Source organism: Myxine glutinosa, chromosome 3, assembly GCF_964187855.1.
Source record: "Myxine glutinosa chromosome 3, kmMyxGlut1.1, whole genome shotgun sequence".
Lineage (NCBI taxonomy): Eukaryota > Metazoa > Chordata > Myxini > Myxiniformes > Myxinidae > Myxine > Myxine glutinosa.
This window is the reverse complement of record NC_136263.1, coordinates 188,225,144-188,250,035: the sequence shown is the minus strand read 5'-3', so window position 1 is coordinate 188,250,035 and position 24,892 is coordinate 188,225,144. Positions and strand designations below refer to the sequence as shown.

The 24,892-nt window shown below is 45.2% G+C and overlaps 2 protein-coding genes across 4 annotated transcripts in view; one reads left to right on the top strand and one right to left on the bottom strand.

Annotated features, from left to right (window-relative positions):
• Positions 1-10,134, top strand: part of LOC137422964 (torsin-1A-interacting protein 1) — a 32,740-nt gene extending 22,606 nt beyond the window's left edge. The window contains exons 5-8 of one of the 3 annotated variants that reach the window (XR_013622919.1): positions 86-142; positions 282-586; positions 3,102-4,092; positions 7,741-10,134. Coding sequence is in view for 2 of the 3 variants with exons in the window: in XM_068109659.2 (XP_067965760.2) it covers positions 86-142; positions 282-586; positions 3,102-3,572 (833 nt within the window). In the remaining variant the exon portion in view is untranslated. Of the gene's footprint in view, positions 1-85; positions 143-281; positions 587-3,101 lie in introns of all 3 variants that reach the window. The other 2 variants (XM_068109659.2, XM_068109661.2) reach the window with 2 other exon arrangements.
• A 6,514-nt stretch (positions 10,135-16,648) lies between these two features.
• NDUFA8 (NADH:ubiquinone oxidoreductase subunit A8) lies at positions 16,649-24,635 on the bottom strand. The gene is made up of 4 exons (XM_068109665.2): positions 24,299-24,635; positions 24,033-24,205; positions 17,248-17,413; positions 16,649-16,996 (listed from the first exon to the last, which is right to left on the bottom strand). The coding sequence occupies exons 1-4, from the start codon at positions 24,335-24,337 to the stop codon at positions 16,862-16,864; spliced, it is 513 nt and encodes a 170-aa protein (XP_067965766.1). The 5' UTR covers positions 24,338-24,635; the 3' UTR covers positions 16,649-16,861.
• Positions 24,636-24,892: the final 257 nt, after the last annotated feature.

The window sequence follows — 24,892 nt, the reverse complement described above, 5'->3', positions numbered from 1 at the left end:
AAATATTCCTTTTGGCTAATTGACTTGCTGTGTGTGCCTTTCATCCAATTACCTTTTTACATCTGATGTTGCTGTGTGGGTGCAGGTTATGGGAGAAACTGGTGGGATAGCATTATTGGAAAACATGGCTTGAAAAACCAGGGTAAAAAAAAAAATTCACATCTCTGCTTTTATTTGATATAACTTGCAATGACAAGGTAAATTTGCAAGGGACTTTTGACTCCAAACACTGTCCCTGCCCTTTATAACTCCTCCACCCATCCCGATCCGTCCTACCCAAGGCATCATCGCTGTTCTCATATTGCTCCTGAGCATCATTCTGTTCTGTTATAACCCATTGCCGTCTTCATCCGAGTCCTCGAAGGCTGACCAATTACTGCTCAGTCTTCAACGCAGGATCCATGCTCTCCAGAAGTCCTTCCCCAATCAGTCTCGTGATTTCTGGCACCGTATTCACGTCATTCTGCGTCGAGCACTGAAAGCATCGCCCGCAGAGGCCCGGCCGACCGTGCTTCTCCTGGCTTCTGGTCCACAAGCCACCTACTCGATGAACTGCCTGGCACAACATGTCGGTAGTGCTTACCTGGTGAGTGTTGACCTGCATCAAAAAGTTCATAGCAATGCTTGCTTATACAAAGAAAAGTGAAAACTTCAATTGAATTGTTTATTATTATACAGTAACCCATTTCAGTAAACAGGAAAATTAGTTTTCAGGTCATTGAGCTACAAATATCATACGAGAGCTCATGACGTCATGATAATTTAATCGACATTAATCTTCCTAGGTTTCTCTGCGATGTACAAGTCACATCAAGATGCTTGTATATATTTACAGTTGACTTATTCATTTGAAGTTGGAGTATAAATTTGCCTCAAACTCTTCACAGACCCCCTCAAATTCCTCACAGACCCCCTCAAACTCCTTACAGACCCCCTCAAACTCTTCACAGACCCCCTCAAACTCCTCAGACCCCCTCAAACTCCTCACAGACCCCCTCAAACTCCTCACAGACCCCCTCAAACTCCTCACAGACCCCCTCAAACTCCTCACAGACCCCCTCAAACTCCACAGACCCCCTCAAACTCCTCACAGACCCCCTCAAACTCCTCACAGACCCCCTCAAACTCTTCACAGACCCCCTCAAACTCCTCACAGACCCCCTCAAACTCCTCACAGACCCCCTCAAACTCCACAGACCCCCTCAAACTCCTCACAGACCCCCTCAGACCACGATATTTTTAAATGTCGTGAACAAACTTTGGTGCATCATGGGCGATGAAGGTTGTGATCAAGTTTCATTGAAATTGTGTGTGTACAGTATTTATACTGCATCTTGGAAATGAAATTGAAATTGTATGCCAAAACTGGTATATACAGTATTTACCCAGGTTTGTACTGGAACAGTTATTTTTTAAAATCTGTATCTCATGTTCCCCATCCCTCCCCTCCAACCCCATTAACCCTCCCCCCCCCCCCTCCCTCATCCCCCTTCCCTCATCCCCCTTATGCATCTCACCACTGCAATGAGCAAGTGATCATTCTCGCACAACAGTTGCCCTTTGAATAGTTGCACTCCCTCTTTGATCTCATGTTCATCGTCGTCTTCTTCAAGTCATACATCCTCATTGTTAGCTCACCTGGAATGTAGTTCTGAGGAGCGTATGGGATGGCGCGTCGTCAGTCCGGAAACACTTGAAACGTCTTCTCCGAAACCGCTGATGGGATTGCAAACAAACTTGACTGACATGATATTTGCTATGTTTGTTCACGGCATTAAAAAGTTGGGATCGAAGGGGGTTTACTGGGGGAGGGGTCAAATTGGGTCCAGGTTTGCCCCCCACACCCCCCCAAAAAAATATAGGTATTTGCTTTCTTCCCCAAAACTACATACACAATTTCGATGAAACTTGACCACAACCTTCACCACCCATGATGTACCAAAGTTTATTCGCGGCATTAAGAAAATCGGAGTCTAAGGGGGTGTACGGGTACGGGTACGGGTACGGAGGGGAGGTTGCCTCCAAAATAGGTATATTTTTGTTTGTTTGTTTAAAGTCTTGTGATTACATTAGTATGATTGTACATGCTGCCCTGTCTCCTAGCAACCATTGAAATTGGTTTAAAATATCTTGATACTGTTTAAAATACCTTCAGTTGGTGTAGTATACTGCTTTGTTCTACGAGGGGTGTTGCCTTTATTTTTCTCCTTTGTACTTTCCATATACTGACCCTATTTCAAATGTATTTTGTCAATACACTCACCCCTAACCCTTCCTTTCTTGTGTATGCAACAGCACCAATTATCCCCACCTTATTGTGGGGTCAGATGTTGATATTGAGGTTGATATATTGTGGCTCATGATGGAGCTGCCACATGCACATACACATGGACATACTGCTGAGACAAACACTTAAAACAGCGACCGAGCTCGTGCAGGAAGTGCCCTTACTTCCCAGGATGCTCTGGGTACCAGCAGTCATAACAATGGCGCCGCATTTCTCACTGCACTCAGCGGGGCATTTCCTCCTCACCATGGATGTCACGTGATGGGGATTTTCTGTGCTCTATCCTTTTAAATGCTCAACGTCAAGCAAGGAAGCAGCACGTACCATCTTTCGTCTTTGGTACGACTCGGCTGGGGTTTGAACCCCCGCCCACCCAAACCCGGAGCGGACGCTCGAACCATTACTCCACCGAATCTGGTACGTTCAACTGAAGGAGCAGAAAATTAGAATTTGTTCAGGTGCCAGTGATAACTCACCAACTCTTCGCAAAAGACACCGTAGAGTCTTTAACGTCCACCAACTGGCAGACAGATCCACCGGGCTTAACGTCCTTCCGACGGACGGCCCACACATTGATGCTTCACGCTGCCTGCGAAACACCAGGATGGAGAGGTAAGAAACAGGTGCAAATAGTTGCTTGTTGAGGCATTGGAGGCCATGGTTTCGTTAAGCAAATATTAAATAATCTCTGTAGATCTCAGCACGGCTTATAGATTTATTGCATAATAATTCAGAAAAATTAATTTAATTTGTAATTTTAAAAAGCAGTTTGATTTATATTCGCACATAATTAACACATGTTCTTGTACATCAGGTGAACAACTCATTGCCACCCATCTCCATTTCTGGGAATGATTTCGGTGGGCTTTCGGGTGAAGAAACCAAGATGCGGCTCGACAATCTCTTGAATTCTCAAATGTCAGGAGTCGAGAGACCCGCAGCCGTCGTATCACGGATCGACGTCTTGCCCCCGCAGGCGACGCTCATTTTCTACAAGTACTGCGACCATGAATCGGCTCAATACCCCTCTGCTCTGTTGGTCTTCACTATCCGTCACAAAGCCATTCTCGACGAGGCTCTCGCACGCACCTCTCTGTCATCTCAAATGCTGACGCGTTTCCAGGAGGAAGTGGAGCTGTCGCTGCGCGCTCGCCTGCTCGGTGTCAACTTTGACGAGGACAAGTTTGGTGGCCTTTGGAGCAGGATTGGTATAAATGTTCTACCTGTGATCACGGAGGAGAAAATACACAACGAAGGCTGTCCTGCGGTTAATTCGCTGAACTGAGGTTAGAGGTTGCAAATGTAACTGAAACATACACCACATTGCCACTTACCATGCCTCCGGCTGTTTGTCTCTGTGGTAAATTGTCTTCGCTGATGCCACGTCACAATTGGCTGTTCGCTTGCTTGTATAATCTCATATTGTTTTCTTTAAAATGAATTTTGCTCGTTATGCTTGCAGGTGTTAAATGTTGAAAATGGCTTTGTCGGATAGATTTACGGTTGAATTTCTGCGTATAGAACCCTTGGTCGTGGTCTCGGCTCCCATAGTCTTACCTTTGCATTCCATCTGGTAATGGGCTCGGTGGAACACCGGTGCTGGGCTTTTCTACCCCAAAATCGTCCAATGGCAATAGGCCAAATTTACAGACTTGGCATTTAATATGGAATATATATTTTTTCTTGACTTGGGTTTACTTTCTGAACTCGGTATATCAATCTGGTGAGTTTCTTTTACGCTTCGGTGATTTCTTTGTTTAAAGAACCATGTCACTGATTGTCTGTCGCAGCAAGAAGTCAATATAGTCCAAGCCATTTAGCCCAAATATGGGGCCAGATAGGAAAAAACTGCAACACTACATATCAGTGCGAAATTGTATGCAGTAATATATACCAGATAACATATCAAAAGTCTAAAGCTCTAAAAATATGGGGTGTCTGTCAAAATCACTGGTACATGGACCCCCCTTTTCATCCTTTTGCGGTACGATTTGTTCACATTTTGCGATACATTCCGAGCACATGGTATATAATTATACTTTTAATATCAGGAATTACAGCATGTTACAGCCCCAGTACGGCCCGTACGGAACAAAAAAATAAGCACGTAAACAAAATTCCCAATAGCTAAATACTGATCACTGATATGCAAATACATGAATCACTTGTCATGACTGTTTCAGAATTATGGCACATTTTGTTGATTAAAATCACAAACTCATAATAAAATCACATATAGAGAAACTAATAATACTGACTCATAAAATACTGACGGAAGTCAAGGATTCGCTTAAAAGTAAAAAAATGTCCACAATTAACTAATTCAGCTGCATGTAACAGTCTATAACAACAGTCCACTACCTAATCATCATTTTCCTCGTCATCGTCGTCGCTGAAACTGTCCAGGACGGAGTTGGTGCAGCCAGATCCACGGCACTGACCAAAGCTCCTTTGCCAAGGCCGTACAGTCGAGACGTCGTGTCACATCCCAATACTGCGTGTATGAATAGGATGCTTTCACACACAGCTGCACCTAGCTGACGTTTCATGGACTTCACATTCCAGATGTGGTTTGGTTTTGTAGTGGATTTTGCCTGACTATACATAAACAAGTCGTGTGCTTCTAGGTTTGCGTAGAAGCAGAGTAGGACGATCAGATCTGTGTCTTCTCCTATAAGGGCTGTGTTCCTCATGTTCGCCGAACTGACTGCGGTCTGGACGATTAGCAGGTCAGCATCTTCCTGGGAATGATGGGTCTGGCATCCAGAAAGCCGGAGGTATCTGCTCAACATGTTGATGAAGTTCTGTTTGTTGTTGAGGTTTCCCAGGAAGATGTCTTTCTTCATGGTCAACTTCATGTCATCAGTGAAAGTCACTTCTGGTCCACCTCTACCTGCTGCTCGCCTCTGGTGGGTCATGTGCTTGGTTGATTGACCAAGATATCCATCAAATATTACGATGGCCTTTCCGTACTTTCTTGTAACATAGTCACAGTGGAGCATGCAGATCTCTCGATATGTTGGTGAACCACGTGGCCATGGTATACGGTGCAGCAGACTTCCACCATCCAAGACATACTGGATTTCGCTGATTGACTCTATGGTACCTGGTTCAAGTTTAGACCAGATAGCATCTCCGAGTACGGACTTCTGGGCTTCACGTAGCATCAGCTTTTCATCAAACAGCGCAGGTGGATGAGGGCATAACTCAAAGCGAAACATCTCTTCCTTATCTTCAGCAGATTTTGAGATGATGATGAGACGCTGGAATAGCAGTTCTGGGTCTATCTGTACCTGGTCTTTACCAACTCGCACAGATGATCTGGCCTTCAGAAATGTGGTGGCTTGGTCTTTGCGCTTGAACGTGTAGTGGACAACTGACTGATTTGTCATGGAGTGCATGATCTTGTCTCCAATGAGCTTGGCATTGTCGACATCAACCTTACTGCCAGCGTTGACACCAGTCATTATGTTCCTGAGGGATGGATGACACTTGAAAGGATTTCTGTCAACTAGAGCGACCTGTAGTGTACTTGTATCTTGCATGTCGCGATGCTGCCTGGTTTTGCCCATCTCTTTGTTCTGTTCACCTGTGCTGTACTTCACTCCAGTGAGCTCTTGCATCGATCTGTTCGTCTCCGAACAAGCCGGCATGGACAAAAGCCACGTTAACCGTTGTTGCTCTGTCATTCCTCTTCCTCTTGTTAACCCCCCGCTGGTCTTCATACTTCTCATGAGTACTTGCTCAATCATCAGGTCTGAGGAAATTCCAGCCCAAGCTCTACTACTTCTTCGGGCGACATGGAAGCCCTGAGTAAACTTACGGTGCACATCTGGATAGTCCTGTTCTAAGCTGTGCATTATTTGCAGGTAAATCCTGGCAGACTTAGCATAGAGTGAATGACCTGAGGCTGCTACATATGGTAACATATCAGATACAGCTTCGAGGTGCAGGGACCAGTTTCCCATACGCTCGGCTTTGATGAATTTTCTTAAGATCTTCACCATATCCATATACTGTAACCACAGTTTCGCTGTTCGGTCTTTGGTCAATGATTCTGTCTGTGTTTGAAAGACTTTGCTGATCTTGTCAAGGATTGGATCACTTGCTACATCGTTGGAAGATCGTGTGCCTTTCATCAACGCATCATACAGGGTCCTTGCTTTACTCACATCTGGATGAATCACATCATCATCGGCCAAGCCACTCATTGCATCTTCATCCCGAACTGGCAAGTCTTCTGCAGTTCTGTATTGTGTTCCTCCAAGAGGATCAGACAGGAGGAGTGCATTCAGGACAGCATCCAGGAGGATGTGTGCCCGTACAGCCCTGGAAATTGCTTTTCCTGTTAGGATGTGATCCACTGCATTTGGTGCGTATATGAGTTCTAGCAGCTCCTTCAACTCAGAACCACCCATGAGGTGCCCGATGCTGCCAAGGAAGCTCATTTCCATATGAAAGGCACCTAGCCTTACCACAATACGTCGCATGGGGCTTCCATCTGGCTCCGAGAGAATGATCGACAATGCCTTCCACCATAGTGGCTGATCAAAGGTGATGATGGTAGGTACATCATGTTGTTTAGCATGTTGCGCAATGTAGTTGAGAGTGGAGTAGATGCATGTAGTGTCGCTCGAGCTCAAATCAATCATTGGGAGAAACAGGACAGACGATTTTGAATGCTGGACACCACGATGTAAGAGTTGCATCATCCCGGACCATGCAGGTCTTGGTATCTTGAACAGCAGTGACGTCTTCCACAGTACATCAAGGTTGACCTGGAACAGTCTGTATTGGGTCACTGCGCTGGTCACTAACAACATTAATAGTCCGACTTCCCTTTTCACGAAGTGTCACTACTGGATTATCGTTGTTGGTGGATTCATTGCAGAACACACACGAATTGGCCGCCATTCTTCAGGGTTGGATTACCTGCAAATATAGAAAAGTTGAATATACTATTACTGTATGTTATTGCCAATAGACCTAAACATACTAAATACATGTCATTGATGGGATTAAAAACTAAGATATATATGGTTCACAAACAAATAATGATGTACCGTCGCTTGCTGTGGAGTGAGCAGTCTTTGTAAAACGGGGTGTCGTTAAATAAGACACTAAAACAGTAAAAACTTCACTTATATATACAATATTGTACAGTATGATATCCTTTATTTATTATATCGTGCTGGTGATTAGGTCCAGTGTATAAAATAAGCAATAGAAGTTCAGAGAGCGACAATAATCATAGCATGCGGCATATGTACGTCTTTTAACATGGGGCTAAATGGAGAAAACTTGATTGCATTATTTGAGAGTCACCCCATATTTTTAGACCTTTATACTTTTAGTATGTTATAAAGGTACCTTGAGGGTAATCAATACTAATGAGATCGGTAGTGTTGCAGTTTTTTCCCCGTCAAATGCTAAATGGCTTGGACTAATAACAGGATTATATCACAGGTGGCGTGACAAAATGTACGGACAGGTACATTTGACGATTGGCTTCACAATCGGATATATAAGGGTTGTTGCGTTCTGTATTAGTGGAAAACAACTGCTGCACGGCTACAAAAGTTATTGCCGCTTCCCCTGGAGATGGTCCGTCAACTCGACAATGCTGTTTGTCATTTAGTGGTGGCTTTACGAAATTCTGGCATGAAACAGCGTGCTATTGCTCGGCAGTATGGCATCACTCAAGGTCAGGTGTCAAAGATCCTGAAACGAAATGCTCAGAGGGGTGTCCCTACTCCAATACCGAGGTCAGGACGTCCCCGAAGAACCACAAGGAGGGATGACCGCCAGCTGCACCGGTTAGTCTGCAATGGCCGTACCAAGTCAGCTAATCGGCTTCGGGCTGAGTGGCAGCAGCTGACAAATGTGCCTGTATCCAGAAGGCTAGTCAACCAACGACTGGTTCAATCAGGCTATCGTGCCAGGCATCCCCAGAGAAAGCCACGTCTGACCAGACAACACCGCCAGCGCCAATTGCAGTGGCCAGAGAGCACCGCCAATGGGAGCCAGGACACTGGAATCACGTGATCTTCAGTGACAAGTCTAGATTTCTGGTCTGTCGTCAATATGGCCGCGTCCGAGTGCACAGACAAGTGCATGAAGCCTACAGCGAAGATTGTATAGTGCCAAGAGTCCAAGCTGGAGGTGGTGGGGTGACCGTTTGGGCTGCTTTTCATGCAGGGGGCAAAACTGACCTGGTTGTTCTGAATGGAAACCTGAACCAGTTCAAGCACAGGGCCATTCTGGAAGAAACATTGCTTCCATTTGTTCGTGCAGCCTTTCGAGGAAACTTTGTCTTCCAAGATGACAATGCACGGCCTCGTCGTGCTCGCATGATCCAACACTTTCTTGCTGACCGTGGTGTAGAGCATATGGAGTGGCCTGCCATGTCCCGGATATGAATCCGATAGAGAACTTGTGGGCATAATTAACGCGTCAAATCGACAACTGGGACCAGCAGCCTGCCTCTGTGCGTGAATTGCAGCAGGCTATTGTCACTGCATGGCAAGCGATTCCTGTCCAAACCTTGGCAAATCTCATGAACAGCATGCCTCAACGTGTACGTGCTCTCCTGAATGCTCGTGGGGGTTACACGAAGTACTGAACTGTAATTTTACTGTCCGTAATCCCAGTCGTAATTTAACTTTTGTTTTTGTTAAAAAAAATTTTTTGGCTAATGTGCAAAATAAAGAGATACTTCTGGAAAATGCACAGAAGTTTAACACAGTACTGTCCGTGAATTGAGTTCGATATCAGTTTACATCACTTTCAAGGATCAATTTATTTGCTTCGAAATGTCAAATAGTGGTTTTTGTTTCTTTTAAAGGTCACATTAACAAAATCTAGAATAATTTCAACATAATTCCAATGAACTTTTGGTTCTACGTCATCTTGAAAAGTAAGTTCACCCCCACAAAAAAAATATTCCATACTAAATGCCAAGTCTGTATTTGAGTCACCCATGAATGATCACATGACCACAGGTTATGGCTTTGTCAGTTTAGTGTCCTGAAATAGAAACAAGAGGGTAGCCTCGTGTGCAAATTTTAGTCATAGCAATATTTACATCAATGGGGAAGTGAAAGTAAAAGTGCAGTGCAGTGGACAGTACAAGGGAATAAAGAAGAAAAAACCTGACGGACGAGAAGATGATGCCTTATCAGGCTCCTACGCCAGGGTGACTCTTGCATCTGCTGCACTTGGCTCGGGCCACCAAAATTGCTGACCCTGCTGCAAGCTCCAGTGCAACTCGGCAGAGTTTGTACTCTCTGCCAAATGTGTACGAGGCACTTAACAGCTCGGATCCTCTGACATGAGGAAGTACTCTTCCATTCTGAGCTAAACTGAGGCACTGGGATTTGAAGCGCTCTGTGGCAGAGTCGACCCCCCTCTGGCCGTCATGGAACCATAGGGAATAATTATGAGGTCGGATAAAATGGGAAAGGGGTGGATCTGGGGGGAGAAGTGGCCACGAAGCTACTCCCAAGAAGTATTGCCCATTTCTGCCATACGCAGACTTACATAATACAGGGTGGCTCAAGTCAGGAGCCACTTGTTAATATTTACCCCGCACGCACGAAGCGAAAAGTGGGGTTAATCAATTGGTTCCCTTTGTCTGTCTACAGACAAGTTTATGATCGAGGAAATTTTTAATGCCAATTGAACTAGCTTATACTCCCACGTAACTTACACGGCCGTGTTTTTTAACATGTTTATTCATATATCTCAATGTAAACACAACAATCTTGTTCTTCTCAGATACAACACTTGAGTGCAGTGGGTGGTGGAGCATTATCATTTTAAATAAAAGAACTGACATTTAAAAAAAATTTTTGTATCGGATGGAATGAGATGCAAGCACAGTATAAGGACAGTATCCGAGTTCAATCTGGCTATTACACGGGTCTCCATGATGCGTCTTTGTTCACGAATGCGGAAACATACCTAAGGCTTGTGTATACTCTTTAGATATTATATTATGAACACAAATCGTTAAACAAACCTGAAGTTTAGCAGTACTTTAGCTTGGAAATCGTCGATTTTAAACTGATCTTCACGAAACTTCACCAGGTGGTAGAGTTGGTCATAACAAGGCCATTAATTGAGGTCAAAGGTCATCTTGGTCTGATTTCTAAGTCATTTCTTTCATCCGATCGACTTGAAAATTGAACAGCATTTGCATATCGAGTCACTTAATTGGGAAAACCAACTATTTGAGGTCAAAAGATCAGTCATCAATTTTCGGCTGAAAAATTGTCCATTTTCATCCTATTAACTTGAAACTTAAATAGCAATCACACAGTGCATCAATGAATTGGGAAACCAACTGAGGTCAAAAGGCCAAAGGTCAACTTAAGGCCATACTTCAAAGATCATCAATTTCCATCTGAAAAATCGTCAATTTTAATCCGATCGATCTGAGCTTTGATCAAGACAGTCAATTATAATCTTAATATAAACCACCTTTAGAGGCCATTTTTCCCCGCAAGCGGGGGTTAGCCTTTTTCGGGAACCGTGGTTGTTGTTGTTTTTTGGTCCCCTTTTTGAAGCAATGTTTTACGGCCGGATGCCCTTCCTGACGCCAACCCTTTTTGCCACCTTTAGCGACAAACAGGGAATTACCAGTGAACTGGTACTCAATTAGCCGACCTCGGAAGGATGACAGGCTGAGTCAACCCCCCTGGCGTTAATTCAGCGATCGACCGGGATTCGAACCCAGGATCCTGGGATCCTAAGCCGGCACCCTAGCCGCTAGCCCAACACCAGGGTTATAATTATAATTTATAATTAATTATAATTATAATCTTAATGAAATGGATAATTTGATGTATCCATGGAAACTTTATTTTGGGGAGGGGTGGATTTTTTGTAAGTATTGTTGTGGTTTTGCAATAAAGCACAACCCCTCTAGTTAATAACACACAACATGCAGCCTGCAGTAGTCAGTTATTTCTTATTAAATGTAAAGATTAGCTCCCTTCCCATTGTGTAATAATTAAAGCAGATATGCGTTGAGTTTAGGCAGGATTTCGAACCTTCGTATAGTGAAAGGAAGACGTTGGTTCATGTGCAAGGAGGCGTGGCTACAAGCACAGTCCCTGTGATCAACTGCGACTGTGGTAGGGATGGCTAAAAGAACCGCCCACGTCACCAGCAGGTAACCAATGGGAGGGTGTGGACACATCAACAAGCAGCCAATGAGAGGTCGTGGACACGTAAACAGCCAATCAGGTCTGGACGATTCCCCAGCAACCTTCACTAACAAACTTCAACCAATGAGAGATCGTGGACACGCAAAACAACCAATGAGAGGCCGTGCAACATTCTGGGGAGCTTTTCCACCCAATATAAACCCATGTCCATCGCACTTCGAGTACTCTCTACTCTCTCACTGCCCTCTCGTCGTGGTACTTCAAGCTGGCTGTCCAACGTGTTGGTTCGTCCTTCCTCATGCTGGTGCTCGAGCCAAGGTCGTCGCCTGCGCTGAATCGTTCATTCGACTGGATCGTCGTTCGTGCTGACTGATGCGGCGGCTCCTCCTGCAAGCTGCGCGTCTTGAACGGCCCGGGAGCTGCGCACGGAAGCTGACGAACCCAAGTCCGCGGCTGCACGTTGCTCACTACGAGTTTAACCTGTGCGATTCATTCCCAGTTGGTGTTGCACAATTCCAATCTGGTGTTGATTGCGGAAAGTATGGATGGACTGAAGGAAAAGATGAAGTGGAAGGAATGTATGGAGACAAAAGGTCTGAAGGTGAATATCGGAAAGACGAAGGTGATGGCAAGTGGTAAAGCATGTGGTGAGGTGGAAAGAACTGGGAAGTGGCCGTGTGCTGTGTGTAGGAAGGGTGTCGGAGTGAACTCCATTCAATGTACAATGTGCGCTGAGTGGGTTCATCAAAAATGTAGTGGTCTGAGAGGGTCATTAACCAGTGTGACAGCTGCATTCAAATGTAAGGTGTGCACAGAGGGAGCTGCAGATGGAGGAAATGTTGAGTTGGATCTTGGAGACGGCGTGAAGCTGGAAGGTGTGAAAACATTTTGCTACCTCGGAGACATGCTGAATGGAGGTGGATCAGACTCGGCAACGGTTGCTGGAGTGAGATGTGCATGGAAGACGTTTCGGGAACTGAGTGGCGTGCTGATGAGGAGGGGAGTGTCGTTGAAGCTGAAGGGAAAGGTGTATGCTGCATGTGTGAAAAGTGTTATGATTTATGGGAGCGAGACATGGGTAATGAACGTAGAGCAGCAACGAAGGTTGGAAAGGGTGGAAATGCGAATGGTTCGGTGGATGTGCGGAGTATCGTTGAGAGAGAGGAAGACAAATGATGAATTGCAAAAGAAGATGGGAATTGAGTCTGTGATTGATGCTGTGAAGAGGAACAGGTTGAGATGGTTTGGTCATGTGTTGAGGAAGGATGAAAGTGACTGGTTGAGAAGAGTGATGGAAATGAATGTAGAAGGAAGTAGAGGACAGGAAAGACCGAGAAAGACTTGGCTAAAGATGGTGGAAGAAGAAATGCAGGCAAGGGGGTTAACAAGGGGAGATGCAGAAAATAGGGCAAAATGGAGAAGATTATCATGGGGACCGCAAGGCTAGCCCCCGCTCTAGCAGGGAAAATGGCCTTAAAATGCATGTTGTTGTTGATTCATTCCCAGTGCGTGTGTGCAAGGCACCTGTCGGGATTTAGATAGGTAAGAATTGATGTCTGCCTCTCCTTTTTCTGTGAATTATAAATAAAAGACATGTACATTTTTGTTTCCTTTCATCCTGTTCGTGTATGTCTTTTCCCCCATTGGCCCAGCATAGTCCGAACCGAATTTGACTTTAATTAGGTCCAGAAATCACGAAGCATAACCGTGATTCACACCAGCGCAAAAAAACCGCTCGGCGCACTCGATTGGGATAAGGTGTGAAATCGCGAGAGGGGGTTCAATTCCCAGTCTTTTTAACCATGTGGTCTCGAAGGTATTTTGGTAGTGACCAATAACCCTTCACCCGTGGTTGGGGGATTGGGATTTGGAGTTGCTTAGCAACCCGTGAACCACGGTTTTAGTCGCGATTGACCACCCCGTGGATCCAGTGACTGTGGGGAAACCGGGGACTTCACCCCCCCCCCCCCCACCCGGGACTAAATAAATAACGGCTAATTAATTTTAATAACTATAAATATTTAAAATAATGTTTTACAAGGTAAAAATGTATTATTGAAGTCCTGACTTTTGGGCCACCCCATCACCAAGTATGAATAAAACTCCTTCCCGCACTCAACATTGTTACGCTTGCGGATCTTCACGATCGTCACACCGCCAGGTCGCTCAGGGACGAGGAGGTCTCTGTCTACCCCGATAATTTTGCACGAAGCATTTAAAACCACGACTGTGGCAAATTTGTTTGACATAAATGTCTGAGTGATCTATGTACGATGGAGCCCCATGGCCTACAGCCACACAGCTTCTCATTAACAAGAGATTAATCACAACAAAATGTGAAGAAGAAGAATACAGATACAAGTGGTGAAACACTAACAAATCAATAATAAATTGATACACAGCATGCCCTCAGGACCTTGACAGCTGAAATAACTAATGCCTTACCACATTCATTTGGGGGTGACGAGACAGAGAAGTAAACCTGTTCCCTGCGTGATGCTTTCGCACACGAGGGAGACTCCCGGCTCTGTGCACGTGGTCCTTGTTGCCGCCTTTTGCTGTGACCAGCATCTCCATCCATGAGTAGAGCACGAACCCCATACGGGCAGAAACCATGAAGAAGAAGAATGCCCCGAGGCAGCCGACAGACTAGGTGACCAGAGACTGAAGCAGGTGACACATCAGGCGACAATCACTCAAACAGCGCAATTTCCCAGCTTCTATACCGTCCAGGACCATCAGTGGTGCATGCCCATTGGCTGACTGGCCACGAGGCAGGAATCGCCCGCCCGCATTGATTGGCTGCCAAAGTGTGGCCTGCAGATTGCTCCAACTGTTGGGAGTATAAATTTACACAGACAGATTTACATGGGGGGGAATGTTGCAGAATGTGGGGGAAGGCCGGGCTTCGACACGAACACTGGGGCAGGGAAGACAAAATCTTTCTAAACATTAACACTGTCATTATTTACAACACTAATTGCCTTTGCCACCATGAATGTGGATGGAAGTTATGTTTTCACCCCTATCGATTTGTGAACAGGATATCTGAAAAAGTTAGGGATGGATTCGGACCAAACTTGGTGGAGACGTTGGATATGTGACAAGGCCAAATCGATTCGATTTTGGTAATGATCTGAATCCGGATACTACAATTTGTTTTATTTTCAAAGTGTTTCTTCACCATTGAGCGAAAGGGCCAAAATCGATAGAGCATGTTATTTCAAAAGTTATGGATGGATTATGACAAAACTAGGTGGATGAGTTGGTTAGGCGAAAAGAACAAGGAGATTCCATTTTGGTGCAGGTCCGGATCCAGGTCCAACCTGTCGGTGGGACACAAAACGTAAACTGTTCAGCTGAGCGGAGGTGTGCGCTCTACCTGTGCCGTACTAGTTCTGATATGCACTATGAAATAACTATTCTAACGTTTGCTCCAATTTACCCTTCGGTCAGATCCGTAATAATATTTTACATGATGAGAGCATTTTAATCCAACCTAATAAATATTAGATCATTTATTGCAAATTTGTGATGCAAGACTGTGTGTGATTGTAAACAGACAATTTAATGGATGCAAAGGGCTGGGAGAATGGCCTCGAGGTACGCACACTCGCATTTAAGCTGTCTAGCCTGGGTTGCAGTACCAACCCAGCTATAAAATGTCACCCCGGTGTTTCACGGGCAGGAAGATTCCTCCATGTGTGAGCCGTCCCCCGGATGGACTTAAACTGGTGTCCTATCTGCTGGTATTGGTTGACGGATGTTAAATATTGCTCGATGAAGAGGAGGCGAGCTATTACCGGCATCTTGAACATTTCATCACCGTCATAGCCACGCCCTCAGCCAATGACGCTACGTGCTGCATACGAATGAAGCATAATGGAGGCAAACAACAAAGAATAATGTGGAGACCCCCCCGACAGTTTTACAGTACAAACGTAGACTCGATGACGCCACTGATGACACCTGCAACCTCTGCCAGGTCACCCCACACAATCAAACACATTAAGGAAGACTGCACAGCCTTGACTCCACGAAGGCAAGAGCACAACTTCCGAGATGCGAGGGTTGCTCCCAGGAGATCAATCGGCTGTCTCTGTGCCGTGGGCCTGCTCAAGCAGAACTGACCGGGGCGAAATAACAACTGTAAACAAACTTCTGAAGAAACTAACAATGTATTGGAGTAAAGGTACCTGTCAAGACTATTCCAAATTTGAGGCTTGTGTAGGGTGAGAGCACACACGTGATTCAGAGCCAACAGCACGCAAGGATTTTGGGAAAGCCACCACCAAGCACTTTGAGTGGGACAAGTTTGGGAAGATCCCTGGCTCGGTGCCAGTCAGGATTATGTGATGTTCCGCAACATCATAAATGAACCTGAGATGTGCAGTCAGGTCGTGAAATCCTTCGTCCACAGAGCTATTTGACGCGGCACAAAGGAGCGGAAACGATTCCCGTGTTAGGTTCAACGATCCTATCTCCAATAGGTCAAGATCACCTTATTTACCCCAAATATTTTGATCAAATGTGGTCACGATTTGAGTGCTGAGCTCACCGACCATGAAGACTTTATTTTCAACAAAAGCCAAGTCACTCAGTCCTGGTGTTGGCTTCATGATTAGGGTGGTTCCTTCAAACTCTCAGAATCCTGAATTAGAGGCCCTGTCGTGCCGTTAAATAACACCAAGTGGGTTGACTCAGCCTGAAATCCTTCCGAGGCCTGCGGAATGAGTACCAGCTTACTCACGCGCCGTCCACTCAGATGGACGTTCAACAGGACGTCCAGTCAGCCGGCATTAGTCTGGACGTTAAAGAACCCACGGTGTTCTTCGCGAAGAGTAGGTGAGCTATTGCCGGCACTGTGGCCAAAAAAAATACAGATTCTTGCCGAACAACTGCTGGGAAGGCAATGGCAAACCACCTAGTATAACCCTTGCCAAGAAACTGCTTCAGCAGCACTTCGCGAGGCCTTCGGGCAGAATACAGAAAATACCTGGTGCCCCAATATCGGTGCATTTCCTTTTGTTGTCGACCATCTCGCTCCTCCATGGGCCTAGGTTTTGTTAAAACAGAGGAGGTTCTAAATCAGAACAACTGCCGATGTGACAAATCCAATTGAAAGTATTCCATGTGTTTTGCACATTTGTTTTCTCAGTGGTGAAAAAAGTGACAGAAATGACACCTTGAAGACAGTCAGGTAGTTTAATGTGAAATGTTTATCTTTGATGAAGGTTACTTCCATTCCCAGGTTAGGCTGGAGGCAAAACCGTGGCTCCGTCGATCACCGTTGATGTCGCTTTCCTAAAAATTCAAGGTGAGCTGCTTTCCCGACGCTCTTGTAAGCTGGTAATTAAGAGAGCCAAATCAAGGTACATCCTAACTCCAGGTATCCCCTTTACAGCTAAGGGAAGAAAAAGTAACCCAAGCCCTCTTTTGGCACTTTGAGCTTTGTTTGTGGAGCAGGATTTTGCTTGGGTCGCTCGGGGAAATTGAAAGGATTTTCAGGTAAAGGGCGCTCGGTCTTCACTTTTGTTACCTGCCGGGGAATACAAGAGCATTGAGTTAGTGAATACTTTCACACAAAAGGCGAGTACACCTGCAATCAGGTTTTAGGTGTCGATTAACCAATGAAGCCAAAGTACTGGTGACAGCGATGTATGAGAACAGGTAGTAGTTTCAGATTAGCATGAGAACAAAGACAGGTACAAGCATGGCAATAAGGAAGAGTAGGAAACGAAGAACATGGGGGGGGGGGGGGGTCAAATCAGGAGGATGCCCCAAACTGACCTTTGAAAGCTCTCCCAGCTCAGGCCTAACCCAGCCCAACTTGTCCAGCACACAGTTATCAAAAGCGAGCTGCTCCTCGCGGCACGAGCGGAATCTGCATATCGCCAAATTGTCCAAACACGACCAGTACTCGGTGAAGGAGTCAGCGCAGTTTGACTTGATGGTCCTAGAAAATGGCGTCGAGGGAATCGGGTCCAGAGAACAAAATGGACAGGTCTGGATTTACGTACAAGCGACCGTATTTATTATGTAAAGGAAAGTAAATGTCCGCCACTCTACCGAACTCTATCTTCCTTTACTCCAATCTCTTCCGATCCTTTCCTTCGACCTTTTCTGACCTAACTGCGAATTTTTTTTTGGTTAAAAGTGAAACATTCAACGATACTGAACACTAAAAGAAACGCAAACCCTGAAGAAAAACCGAATATGGTTTATTACTTGGAAAAATATATATTTTTGACAATCATGTTGATCACTGGTTTGTGTGTTTGTGTGTCCGCTCACTTATACTTGCCCACAGGTCACAATTTTAAACCGATTTTCACGAAACGACCAAATGGTAGAGTTCGTGGTCCGACAAAATCCTGTATATCTTTGAGGTCAAAAGGTCAACATAGACCAAAGGTCAACCACTTTTTTTCTCATTTCTAAAATCTGCAATTTTCTTTTGATCGACTTGAAATCTGCATAGGATTTTCATATCAGCTAACTGAATTCAACTACCAACTATTATTGAGGTCAACATAGGCCAAAAGGTCAACATAGACCAAAGGCCAACCACTTTTTTTCTCATTTCTAAAATCTGCAATTTTCTTTTGATCGACTTGAAATCTGCATAGGATTTTCATATCAGCTAACTGAATTCAACTACCAACTATTATTGAGGTCAACATAGGCCAAAAGGTCAACATAGGCCAAATTTCTAAAATTGTCAATTTTCATCCCATTAACTAAAAATTTGAAGACGATTTGCATATCAGGTCACTGAATTCAACCACTAATTGGTTGTGAGGTCAAAAGGATGCCCCACTGAGTGCCACTCTACTTTGTTCTGTTTTGCCAAGTGTCGCTCTACGAGTGAGTTTTCATTTATTTTTGTTGGTATATTACTGACAATCGGATGGAACCAAAGGTAGATGGAGGTTATGTTTTCACCCCTGTCTGTTTGTCTGTGAACAAAATATCTCAAAGTTGTGGACGGATTCGGACGAAATTTGGCAGAGATGTAGCGTATGTGACAAGGAGGACATGATTAGATTTTGGTGAAGATCCGGATTCTAGAATTTTAAAGTGATTCTTCACTATTGTGAGATAGGGCCAAAAACGATACATAGCGGGATATCTCAAAAAGTTATGGACAGATTTGGACAAAACTTGGTGGACCGGTTGAGTGTCTGACAAGGACGATTCAATTCGATTTTGGTGTATATCTGAATATGGATTCGGATATGAGAATTATTTAATTTGTCAAGTGCTCACCTTCACTCCTTCATTCCTCTTTTCTCCCGCCTCTGGAACAAACTCCCTCACTCTCTTCAATCCCACTCCTCCCTCCAGGTCTTCAAAAACGGCTGTTCACCACCATCTCTTATCTTCCCCCATCCAAAACATTGATCTTTTCTATCCCCGCTAATTTCACCCCAAATCCACTTTTTTGAGGTGACTTTTGTCTTCTTTCCTGGAAGTCCTTGGTGTCCTTGCGTTTTATACCTATCCTGCCTCCCCCCAGGCCCTCTCCCTCCCACACATCTCCCGATGTCCCTGCTCTCAAATGTTGTGTTTGTGTGCTTCCTCCCCTTCTCTCCCCATCTTGTCGACCCTTTTTATATACTTTGTTTGCTTGTTTGATTTGTTTGTTTGATAAATGTTAGCTCTTTCACGAGCCTCGACTCTGTATACAAAAAAAAAGAAGTGATTCTTCACCATTGGGAGATTGGGCCAAAAACGACACATAGCAGGATATCTCAAAAGGTTATGGATGGATTTGGACGAAACTTGTTGGACAGGTTGTGTGTGTGACAAGGAAGAATATATTGTTGCGGATATGGGATTTCGCCTCCATATCCGCTTGTAAATATTCCCCTATTTCCCCAATACTCCCCAACTATCCCCAATCCCCCATTCCCTAGTCCCATTGTCTGTAAACAACACTCTGTAGAACCGACCTTCCCCTTTTTCCCCCATTAAATGTCGTGCCCAGGTCCACCGCATCTCACGTAGACAACTTTCGGACATCTTGCTAGTTATTCTTAGTCTATGTCAGTTAAGGACTCGTTTCCATTAACTCTGACTCTTCGTTGCACCAGAATGTGATTGTATGGCACCAGTAGTGAGTTTAGGACCTCCCCATACCTCCTCCCATCTTCCTCATGAAACCACAACAACAACAACAACAACAAGCGCGCGGGGAGTGTGCGTCCTCACTCCGGCTTGGTTAGCCGCCATTGCCCATGTGCTCCGGCGGGGTTACCACGAAGGGGCTGACTGTCGGCCCCTCGTCAAGGGCGGAGCCCGGTAACCCCCAGCACCCAATAAGAAGCGGCGGGCCGATTCCATCTGGGGCGGAGCTAACGAGCCGAGGGCGTGTCACTCCCCGCCGGATATACGCAGCGACTTACCGGACGTGACGTCAGATGCGCCCCGAGCTTGAAGTGAAGAGAACCAGACGCCACCTTCGAGCGCTGAGAGACCTCCCTGCATCTTTTGGGCCGCGCTATCCTGTCCCTGAGCACAAGGTGCACCTTGTGCTGTCCACCGACTACCTGCCCTTCCTTGCCATCAATCCCCGTGTGAGTCAGTCTTGTCCTGTTTATCTGTGGTCTGTCGGGGTTACTATAAGACCGTGATTAAGTGCCTACCTTCCTATGATGTCTCTCTTGTCCTTGTAATCTAACGTTCCGCATATCCCATATTATAACCTCCTCCGGAGGTCTTGAGAACTGTACCCCTGGTGTCGTGTCATTTTAACCCAGCCGTTGTGTCCTTTCCTCAATTGATTTAGCGTAGCGCGACTCGGCCAACGTTCGAGTATAATCGGGTAAACTGTGCAGACGCGGTCATACCAAACCGCTCGGTAAACCAACATCCACAACCGCGTCTGTAACAATATTCAATTTTGGTGAAGATCCGGATCCGGATCCAGCGAGTATAATTTTTAAGTGCTTCTTCACCATTGAGTGATATAGCCAACCAGGTTTTTGGGAAATGCTCTCTACTGATGTATGAAATGTATGCTCTCTGAGTGCCGTTCTAGTTTCTGGATGTAATGTCAGACAATAATGCTGTGGATGTTGAGACACAGCACAAGCACTGAATACAGTCACTTTCGGTGATGGTAGAGTCTTTAAGGAGAGACGACTTTCAAAACCTTGTGTGACCACCATTTGCATCGGTGACTGCAGTACAACGTCTGTGCATGGGATGAATAATTCGGTTGACAACGTTCATCGGGATCCTCCACCACACCTGTAGAATGGCTGTTCGAAGCTGATGAGATTGTACATGTCGTTCAAGCGTCTCCGAACGTCATCCAAAAAATCCTCTGTTGGATTCAGATCGGGACTTAGAGCTGGCCAAGATATTCTGTTGATGTGATGGAGCAAGAAGGCTGTATGGGGACGGGCATTACCCTGCTGGAACTGGAAGTTTGGGTGTTGTGCAAAAAGGGGGACAACATGTGTCCTGATATGCCATTTCCCCTGCTTGCTATCTCCAATAGGTGGCCCTTCTGAAAGATGATGAGGTCCGTTTTCTGAACGAGTCCAATACCAGCCCAAACCATCATACTTGGACCACCCCCAGGCATTCCTCTCAAGGACACACTGGTCACCATAGCGCTCCCCTCTACGTCAACCCACACGTCCAATCAGCGGGATAAATTCAGTAACGCCTCATAAGTGAAGATGACTCGTCTCCATTGTTGGCGACGCCAGTTCACATGAGCTCTGACCCATGCAAGTCTGTCCCGACGGTGATGTTGAGTCAGCACTGCACCCCTACCCCTAGCTGGTCGCCTGCATTGCAGCCCTCTTTCGCGAGGTCGGAATCGGACCGTTTTGGGATTGATAGGCCTTCCATGCATTCCAATAGTGTTACGGGCCGTTTCACTGGCCGACTGTTGCATTGTTGCTGGTGATCGCGATGAATGCGTCGATCCTGACGTGCTGTTGTCACCCTTGGTCTGCCTGAGCGCTGCTGAATCTCTCCTGGAGACGATAAATGGTGGACACATGCATGTTGAAAGTGTTGGCAACCCAATGTACACTCTCACCAGCTTGCAGTTGTCCAATGGCTCTCTCCCTATCAAACTGTCGCATTCGTGGCATTGTTGTTGCTGACGCTAGCTGACTGGTGCAAGAACAGCACAAGGCAGGTCTTCAAGCTCCACACCTCCATGGATAATTTGTGATCCTTGTGGTACACCTGCAGTACGTGTGCATGCATCTCATCATAACCGTAACTTTGAACACTGGCAACGCTACAGATCACGTGATGCACGTTGTCGGTGCCTTTTCGGAGCTTGCAACAAAACCTCATCCAAAAACAACCAGATCCATTACCTGTTGGCGTCGTATTGAAATATACCAAAAAAATTAACCATATTTGATTCATCCCCAGGATTTGCGTTTCTTTTGGTGTTCAGTATAGAGCGGCACTAGGTCGAGGGCACACCTCCACCAGGCTGACTAGGTGACGTCTTGTATTCCATTTATAGGACGGATCTGAATCCGGACCTGAACCAAAATCGAATTGGCTTGTTCTCGTCGCCAAACCAACGCATCCTCAACTTCACGAGACATCGTACCATATGTATGCATCTTTTTGGCCAAATCTCTCAATGGTGAAGAATCATTTTAAAATTTTTTTTTATCGTATCCGGATACGGATCTTCACCAAAAGTAAATCATTTAATCCGACTCATGCACCCAACCTATCCATCAAGTTTCATCCGTATTCGTCCACAACTTTTTGAGATATCCTGCTCACAGACAGACAGGAGTGAACACCTATTCATTCCCCCCCTCAGTGGTGCAGGTAATCGTGGTTTAAAACACAATAAGACTATCAATGGAGATATAATTGATGTAACTATTTGACATATCGGTTGGTAAATCTCCACCAGGTCACTTAGGTGCACCACAATGGCAGGAAATGACGATATCACTCAAAACACCCCTACGCCCTCCCCCTTCCACAGATCTACCGACGTCCGTGTTCTCTACTGTTGTTGTGCTTGTGTGCTTCCCTCTCTCTCCCCCTCCTTTCATTGCATGTTTTCATGTTCAATGTGTTAGCTCTTACACGAGCCTTGATTCTGTATACAAAACAAACAAAATTTGTTTTTAAATCACCAAAATCATGACAATTTCATCCAAAATACCCAAATCATGACCATTTCATCCAAATCATGACCATTTCACCCATAAACACCCAAATCATGACCATTTCATCCAAAACAACCAAATCATGACCATTTCACCCATAAACACCCAAATCATGACCATTTCACCCATAAACACCCAAATCATGACCATTTCATCCAAAATACCCAAATCATGACCATTTCATCCAAATCATGACCATTTCACCCATAAACACCCAAATCATGACCATTTCATCCAAAACACCCAAATCATGACCATTTCATCCAAAACAACCAAATCATGACCATTTCACCCATAAACACCCAAATCATGACCATTTCATCCAAAACACCCAAATCATGACCATTTCATCCAAATCATGACCATTTCACCCATAAACACCCAAATCATGACCATTTCATCCAAAACACCCAAATCATGACCATTTCACCCATAAACACCCAAATCATGACCATTTCATCCAAAATACCCAAATCATGACCATTTCATCCAAATCATGACCATTTCATCCAAATCATGACCATTTCATCCAAAACACCCAAATCATGACCATTTCATCCAAAACAACCAAATCATGACCATTTCACCCAAATCATGACCATTTCACCCATAAACACCCAAATCATGACCATTTCATCCAAAACACCCAAATCATGACCATTTCATCCAAATCATGACCATTTCACCCATAAACACCCAAATCATGACCATTTCATCCAAAACACCAAAATCATGACCATTTCACCCATAAACACCCAAATCATGACCATTTCATCCAAAACACCCAAATCATGACCATTTCATCCAAAACACCCAAATCATGACAATTTCACCCATAAACACCCAAATCATGACCATTTCACCCATAAACACCCAAATCATGACCATTTCACCCATAAACACCCAAATCATGACCATTTCATCCAAAACAACCAAATCATGACCATTTCACCCATAAACACCCAAATCATGACCATTTCACCCATAAACACCAAAATCATGACCATTTCATCCAAAATACCCAAATCATGACCATTTCACCCATAAACACCCAAATCATGACCATTTCACCCATAAACACCCAAATCATGACCATTTCACCCATAAACACCCAAATCATGACCATTTCACCCATAAACACCCAAATCATGACCATTTCACCCATAAACACCAAAATCATGACCATTTCATCCAAAATACCCAAATCATGACCATTTCACCCATAAACACCCAAATCATGACCATTTCACCCATAAACACCCAAATCATGACCATTTCACCCAAATACACGGATAACCTCAGACCCGTCTGTAGTTATTTTATATATAAAATAGTTCACGTGATCCTATAGTATATGGGAAGGACGCCGAGTAGGTTAAGGGAAAAGCATGAAGCAAACACCTGAAGAAGTCCAAGGCGCAGACGTTCACCTGACGACCTTCATCCAAACACCGCCGCGGATCCTTCTCCTCCCATCGACACAACATGAAAGCTTTGTTGGGAGCGTCGCATTTGGCTCCATAATGGTGAGCAGCCGCCTTCAGCACAGCCGAGGAAACCTTCACCTCTTCCACCTGCAAGGCAATGGCCACCACCTCAATGGGACTTCACGAACGACCCAAAGAAAACACAGGTACAGCCGTACAGGTGCAAACTGCAGTACTTGCCTTGAGCTCGTCCAACGGCGGCAGCTTGACCGCAGCCATCGCGACACCGAAGTAAGTCAGTCACCCCAATGGAGTCCCTTTCGCTCGGTCCGCACTTATCAAGATCCGCCTCGACCGAATATGGCGCCGAAGACGCTTTAGCAATGTTTAAATACCTGCGTCGCGCTTAAACATGCTCCCTCGCTCTCCGCTTCAAGGGACAACCTCCAAAAACAACATGAGGAAGGACATCGGCCGTGCGCAGCAACAACGTCACCGATTGGTCGATTCGCCGATGACGAGGAGTGCTGATTGGTCGCTGTTTGTACTGTACCACGGTACAGTACAATACGTGATTGGTTGGAAATTCCGACAATGCTTTGCGAGGTTTCACCAGGGGGTGGATTCAGTTATCAAATATAATTGTGGTCCGCTCGCCAAGAGGCTTAAGCACCCCATTCGAAAAGGAACGCCTAGCTTGGCAAGCACTAGATAGCTGTGCTAGATCTCCATACTTACTGGATAGGAGGGGAAGCTCATGTTTTGAAGCCATTTGTCCGCCATCTTTGCTCTCCCATGAGCTCCGAAAACGAATTTGACTGCAAGTAACTGAGG

Excerpts from the sequence above, each read along its gene's own strand:
- NDUFA8 (XM_068109665.2), bottom strand. The coding sequence starts at position 24,337 with ATGGCTGCGGTCAAGCTGCCGCCGTTGGACGAGCTCAAG. Across the intron at positions 17,414-24,032 it reads TGCGCCTTGGACTTCTTCAG|GACCATCAAGTCAAACTGCG; the intron begins GTGTTTGCTTCA and ends GCCATTTTCTAG. Across the intron at positions 16,997-17,247 it reads AGCTGGGAGAGCTTTCAAAG|GTAACAAAAGTGAAGACCGA; the intron begins GTCAGTTTGGGG and ends ATTCCCCGGCAG.